This window comes from Dipodomys ordii, unplaced genomic scaffold, assembly GCF_000151885.1.
Source record: "Dipodomys ordii isolate 6190 unplaced genomic scaffold, Dord_2.0 Scaffold54, whole genome shotgun sequence".
Classification (NCBI taxonomy): domain Eukaryota; kingdom Metazoa; phylum Chordata; class Mammalia; order Rodentia; family Heteromyidae; genus Dipodomys; species Dipodomys ordii.
This window is the reverse complement of record NW_012267270.1, coordinates 3,467,102-3,473,892: the sequence shown is the minus strand read 5'-3', so window position 1 is coordinate 3,473,892 and position 6,791 is coordinate 3,467,102. Positions and strand designations below refer to the sequence as shown.

At 54.4% G+C, this 6,791-nt stretch overlaps 1 protein-coding gene across 1 annotated transcript in view; it reads left to right on the top strand.

Moving 5' to 3' along the window:
* Positions 1–6,791, top strand: part of Rhod (ras homolog family member D) — a 17,123-nt gene that overhangs the window by 7,304 nt on the left and 3,028 nt on the right. Inside the window, exons 2-3 of the mRNA XM_013020887.1 lie at positions 4,409–4,496; positions 5,173–5,282. Of these exons, the coding sequence (XP_012876341.1) occupies positions 4,409–4,496; positions 5,173–5,282 (198 nt within the window). The remainder of the gene's footprint in view (positions 1–4,408; positions 4,497–5,172; positions 5,283–6,791) is intronic.

Sequence of the window (6,791 nt, the reverse complement as noted above, 5' to 3'; positions counted from 1 at the left end):
TCTACAAAGGGGAGGGGGCGCACCGCACCCGCCTGGGAGAGGAGGTCGTGGGGACCGAATTAGGTTACCTGGGTGCCTAGCAGGGCCTAAAGGCAGCACTTGGGGACCCAGCTTGGCCACGGAGACCGTGATCGCTTCAGCCTGGCACGATTCAACTCATGTCCTTGCCACTGAATGGCTGTGTGCCCTTGGGGTAGCTCCTTACCCTCTCTGTGCCTTTGCACAGCAAAGACTGACTGAAAGTTGGTCAACAATGATCCTTGGGAGACACCATCTCTTCTCCAGCCCTTGTCACTACAGGACACATCCGGCTCCCGACTTGGGGCAGGAGAGGATGCCAGCTCTACAGCCAGACGGCTGGGTTGGAACCCCAGTGCCCCTTGGTAACCCGCTCAGCCTCATGGGCAGAGAGGCCCTTGGGGCGCTGAGGTAGAGTGAATGCAAGGCTGGTGGACAGCGCCTCCTGTGCCTGGTACATCCGGGCACTCTGGACATGTTGTTCCCCTCTGGGGTTTTCTCAGCAGACCCCAAATGCCAGCTGCTGGGGCCCTGGGGTTGTGTGAGGAGTGGGGTCCTAGGAGCCCATCTGTTTGCTCCTCTACCTTCCTGTCCCAGCATCCTGCAGGCAGCGTGGGGTCTTCCCACCTGCCAGCCAGCCACAGGCTCTGCCGGTCACAGAGTTGATTGAGGTCACCTCCTTTTTTTTTTTTTTTTTTGGTTGGTCGTGGAGCTTGAACTCTGGACCTGGGAGCTGTCCCTCGGCTCTTGAGTTCAAAGCCAGCGCTCTACTACTTGAGCCACGCCATCACTTCCTGTTTTCTGAGTGGTTTAAAGTCTCAGGGACTTTAAACCCGGCTGGCTTTGAACCTGATCCTCAGATCTCAGCCTCCTGAGTAGCTAGGCTTACAGGCGTGAGCCACCAGCGCCCGGCTGATGTCATGTCCTTTAAAAGCATGTTTCCGGGGGCCCCCCAGGTGTTGCCGGGAGAAGCCTGGGAAGAGTACCACAGGGGTCCAGACAGGACTTAGGCCTCACCAGGACCAAGACCTGATGTCCTAGATGGCGACTTGGGTGATGAAGAGGGGCTCTGCTAATTTCTGGGAGGTTCCCCTGTGGAAATGGGCACTGAGCAGTCCACACGCTGGAGGGCACTGGGGCAGCCAGGGGGCGCTGGGGGATGGCTCTTCCCTCCCGGGGACTTGAGTTCCATGGCACAAGAAATGCCTTTATTTTGTTTTTGTTTGTTTTGAACTATTGCCTTTTATGTAGCCCACGCTGACTTCAAACTTAATTTCCTGTCTCCAACCGTGTGAATGCTGAGCTGCAGGTGTACAGCCAAGTCTTCTGGGTTGTTTTTGGTCTATTTGGGCCTGTACTGGGGTTTGAACTCAAGGTCTTGAGCTTTACTATTTGAGCCTAGCTCCAGTCTTGGCATTCTGGTGGTTAATTGGAGTTAAGAGGACTTTTCTGCCTGGAGTTGGCTTCAGATCCTGAGCTTCACATCTCAGCCTCCTGGAGTGGCTGTGATTACAGGCGTGAGCCATGGATACCCAGTGGCCTCTGGTTTTTACAGATTCACAAGATTCAAGACCGAGAAAGAGACTTCACACTGCAGAGGGGAAAACTGAGATCAGAAAGGTAGCCTGCAAGCCAGGTGCTGGTGGCTCACACCTGTTATCCCAGCTACTCAGGAGGTTGAGATCTGAGGATCATGGTTCAAAGCCAGGCTGGACAGGAAACTCCGTGAGACTCTTATCTCCAGTAATCCACTAGAAAACAGGAAGTGGCGCTGTGACTCAAGTGGTAGAGTGCTCCCCTTGAACTGAAGAGCTCAAGGACAACGCCCAAGCCCAGAGTTCAAGCCCTACAACCACCAAAAAAAAAAAAGGTAGTCTGCATGCCCAGCAGGGCACTCTCCACAGCCCAGCGCTGTGCCCGGCCTCCTCCGCCAGGCACCAGCGGCTCCTGCCCACTGCAAAGAACAGACATCAGCCTGAAGATTTGGCAATACTGGGGTTTGAACTCAGGGCCTCGCCACTTAGTAGCCAGGCATTCTACCACTGAACTATCCAGGAAGACACTTCACTGGCTTTCACCGGCTGTGGCTCAAGCTCAAGTGCAGGTCAGAGGGAGCAAGGTAGAGAGTGTGGCACTAGGGAGATCCTCGCCCTGTGCCCTAAGACCATTGGGAACAGGCAGCCCCTCCAGAGGTGTCCTGCCCGGAATCCCCGACACCCTCTCCTCTAATGGCCCCCTGTCCATCCTGAGGCCTGTATGGGTTGACTCATCTCTGCCTGGGCTCCCCAGAGAAGATGAGGTGCTTACTGGTCAGGTGGAAGCAGGAAGGGGACTGTGGCTCTGCCCCTGGGGAAGGAAAGGTCGAAGAACCTGACTGAAGTTATGGACTGAGTCTCAAGATCACATTTCAACGGCTAGCAGAATGGCTGTATAGCCATCCAGAAGGACTAGGGACCTAGCCCCCTGCCAGGAGCTGGAACCGGGGTTTGGTCTCCTCAGGACAGGCTGATGGTTGGGCTCTAGAGCCACACAGTGTTGCCCCAAGCAAGACGATTGCCCTGACATTCAAGGTCACAGGGTCAGAGATTGTGGTGTCAATCCCACCTGTGTCTCCCGGGAGCTCAGACGCAGGCCGCCCACAGCTCAGAGCAGGAGACCCAACCACTGGCAGGTGGATGGCACGCTAAAGGCCCAGCCATAGGCATCAGTGCCTGCTCCCTGACAGGCTGGTCCGAGCTGGGAAGCACCTGACCTGGGCAATCAGCTAAGTAATAAACATTCACACGGGGGCCCCACCTCCAATCTATGAGGGGACACCTCCCCTCCCCACCTTTTTGTTTTTTGTTTTGGTCAGTCATGGAACTTGAACTCAGGGTCTAGGCACTGTTCCTGAACTTTTTCTTTTTCTTTTTTTTTTGGATCTGGTCGTGGGGCCTGAACTCTGGGTCTGGGTGCTGTCCCTCAGCTCTTCAGCTCAAGGCTAGCGCTCTACCACTTGAGCTACAGTGCCACTTGCAGTTTTTTCTGCTTAATGTGGAATCGAACCCAGGGCCTCATGCATGCAAGGCAAGCACTCTACCAGTGAGCCAACTTCCCAGCCCTGTTCCTGAACCTTTTTATTCAAGGCTAGTGCTCTTATCTACCACTTTGAGACACAGCACCACTTCCAGTTTTTCTAGTGAATTGGAGACAAGAGTTTCACAGAGTGTGTCCTGGCCAGGCTGGCTTCAAACCTCCATTCTGAGATCTCAGTCTCCTGTCTCCTGCGTACCTAGGATGACAGGTGTGATCCACTAGCACGCATAACACCTTCCCCTTTGAGTGACAGGGCTGATCAAGGCCACACAGCTAGTGGGTACCAGAGCTAGAGCCTAAACCAGAGCCATCTAAGCTAGGCACCAATGTCTCATGCTTGTTATCCTACTCAGGAGGCTGAGATCTGAGGATCATGATTCAAGACCAGCCCGGGAAGAAAAGTCCATGAGACTCTTATCTCCCATTAACCACTAGAAAACCACAAGGAGAACTGTGGCTCAAAGTGGGAGAGTGCTAGCCTTGAGCAAACAGAAGCTCAGAGACTGCACCAAGTCCTGAGTTCAAGCCCAGGATTGGCAGAAAAAACAAAGAAGGTTGGGAATGTGGCTTAGTGGTAGAGTGCTTGCTTGCCTAGTATGCATGAAGCCCTGGGGCAAAAGAAGCTCAGGGACAGTACATAGGCCCTGAGTTCATGTCCCAGGACTGGCAAAACAACCAGAAGAAAGAGGAAAGAGAGGGAAAGAGAGAGAGAGAGAGAGAGAGGTGAATGAACATATAAATGGGCGAAGGATGATTATGTCATTCCAGGAGGAGGGATGCTCAATTCTAGGGACTTTAATCTTCTCCTTGAATCCTGGAACAGAACAAGGCCAGAGAGGGTGGGACCTGTTAGGTTTTTAAAAAGAAGGTAGCCGAGTAAGAACTGCACCACGCACGTGGTATTCAGGTAAGGGGTAGGTTTATTCAGTAGACCTACTGGGACCAGGCAAGGTTGGCACTCCACGCGGCTGGCAAAAGAGACCGTCTGGCCCCGGGTTTGGCCTTATATAGGGAAGGGGGGGAGGGTGTATCCAGGTAAAGGGTAGTAGGATCAGGTGGGAGAAAGGTGTGGCCACATCAGATTAAGAAGTGACTTCAGAGGATAAGGATGTGACCTCTTCCAGGTGTCCCAGTTGCCTAGGTAACACAGGTACTGGGCGAGGTCCAGGAATGGACCTTACAGGACCCTTGCTGGCAGCTCACCTCCACCCCCCCAACATACTGCAGGCCACCTAGGAGTCCGCAGGGGTGGCACACGTTCCCGAGGTTCTGGCCTGCCCCTCCCCCGCCTCTCACAAGCTTCCTTCCTCCTCAGGGGTACGCACCCACGGTGTTTGAGAAGTACAGTGTTGATCTGCAAATGAAGGGCAAACCCGTCTGCCTCCAAATCTGGGATACAGCAGGTGGGTGTGCTGAAGTTGGGAGGAGGGGGGCTTCTGTGGGCTCCAGATGTCTGGGATAGGGTCCTGCTGGGCTTTGTACCCCGACTTCGGTCATGGGGCTTGAACTCTGGGCCTGGGCACTGTCCCTGAGCTCTTGAGCTCAAGGTGAGCACTCTATCACTTGAGCCACAGCGCCACTTCCAGTTTTCTGGTGGTTCATTGGAGATAAGAGTCTCACGGACTTTCCTGCCCAGGCTGGTTTTGAACCTCCATCCTCAGATCTCAGCCTCCTGAGTAGCTAGGATGACAGGCGTGAGCCAGCAACGCCCAGCTCCCATTCAGCTTCTCTAAAACTCCCAAGGGTCAGCTCTAGGCTAAACTCAGGGGCCCCCAGCAGCTCTCTCCCTGCTATGGGGGCTAAGTTGTCTTTCCTGGGGTTCTACTTGCCCTTCTGCCTCACCCCAAGCCCTCGGCAAAGCAGACGTGGAGAGAACAGGCCTCAGTTCTCTAGGCTGCCCCCGCCCAGCCTCTGCCTTGCCCCCACTCACTCCTTCTAGAACCTGGCCTCTGGTCAAGGGGTTCCCAGGCCAGGGACCACCTCCTGCAGGCACGTGAGGGCACAGACGCAGGCCTGGTCCGCAAGCCCGTCTACCCCTGAAGCTAGGGGGAGTCTGAAAGGAGTCCCCCCCTCCACCAGGGCAAGATGACTATGACCGCCTGCGGCCCCTGTTCTACTCCGATGCCAGTGTCCTGCTCCTCTGCTTCGACGTCACCAGCCCCAACAGCTTCGAGAATGTCTTCAACCGGGTAGGTGCTGGATGAGGTGGGCACAGTGACCGTCTCCAGGCTGCTGTGCACTCTACCCTGGACTGCCAGTTATCAGAGGCCGCTGCCCTCGGAGGCGTAGACCAGGAACTCTTCCGTCCATACACAGGGTGGCGGAGGCCCAGAGGGGTGCAGTTACTTTCCCGGGGTGAAGAACTTGATGGCATGGGTCTACCTTGTGCTATTCTGGTAGCTCTCAGAATCCTGCAGAGTTTGAACTCAGAGCCTCTTGCTGACTAGGCTTCTGTTGTACCTCTGAGCCATGCTTCCAGCTATTTTTTTGTTGGTTGTGGGGCCTGAATTCTGGTCCTGGGCGCTGTCCCTCAGCTCTTCAGCTCAAGGCTAGCGCTCTACCACTTGAGCCACAGCGCCACTTCCAGCTTTTTCTGCTTATGTGGTGCTGAGGAATCAAACCCAGGGCCTCATGCATGCAAAGCAAGCACTCTACCACTGAGCCACCTTCCCAGCCCCGCCATTTTTGTTTTCTTGGTGCTGGGCTAGGGCTTGAACTCCGGGCCTGAGTGTTGTCCTTGAGCTTTTGTTTTTTGTTCTTTTGCTCAAGGCTAGCATTCTGCCACTTGTGCCACGTTGCCACTTCTGGCTTTTTTGTGTGTGCTTAAGTGGAGATAAGAGTCTCACAGACTTTGCTGCCCTTTTGGGCTGGCTTTCAATCATGATCCTCACAGCTCAGCCTCCTGAGTAGCTAGGATTACAGGCGTGAGCTACCCAGCCTTTGATTTATTTAGTTTTTGTATGTTTTCCCTATTTTCAGATGAGGTCTCACTTAACCCTTGATCCTTTGGCCCACACCTTCCTCATAGCTAGGATTCTAGGCAGGCACCATCGGAACTCCAGAACTCCAGCTCTTTCCACAGTAACTCTCTTTGAGAATACTGAGTGACCCAGAGCTCTCTGTTTCCCAGCCTGTGCCTGCCCATGGCAGCCCGCTGGCTGTCAGCAGCCTTTCAAGGTGCCTCCAAAATGGCATGTGGTCCCCAGACTGTTCACAGTGTTCCTCTGCCTGGGCTCTGGCCCCGCCCCTCACCTCGTGCATCCAGGACCCACAGACACACAGTGACGCATTAGTAATGAGGAAGGATGCCGGGACTTTTTTGTCTGGCAGCACTGGGCTATGAACTCAGGGCCCTGCTCTCTACCCCCTGAGCCGCATCCCTCGTCCTTTTTGCTTTTCTTTTATTTTGTTTTTCAGATGGGGTTGTTGTTGCTCATGGGGCTTGAACTTAGTCTGCCTGGGTGCTGTCCCTGAGCTTTTTCACTCTACCACTTTGAGCTACAGCCCCACTTCCAGTTTTCTGGTGGTTCATTGGAGATAAGAGTCTCGTGGAGAGCTGGGAAGGTGGCTCAGTGGTAGAGTGCTTGCCTTGAATGCATAAGGCCCTGGGTTCAATTCCTCAGCACTACATAAGCAGAAAAAGCAGGAAGTGGCGCTGTGGCTCAAGTGGTAGAGTGCTCCCCTTGAACTGAAGAGCT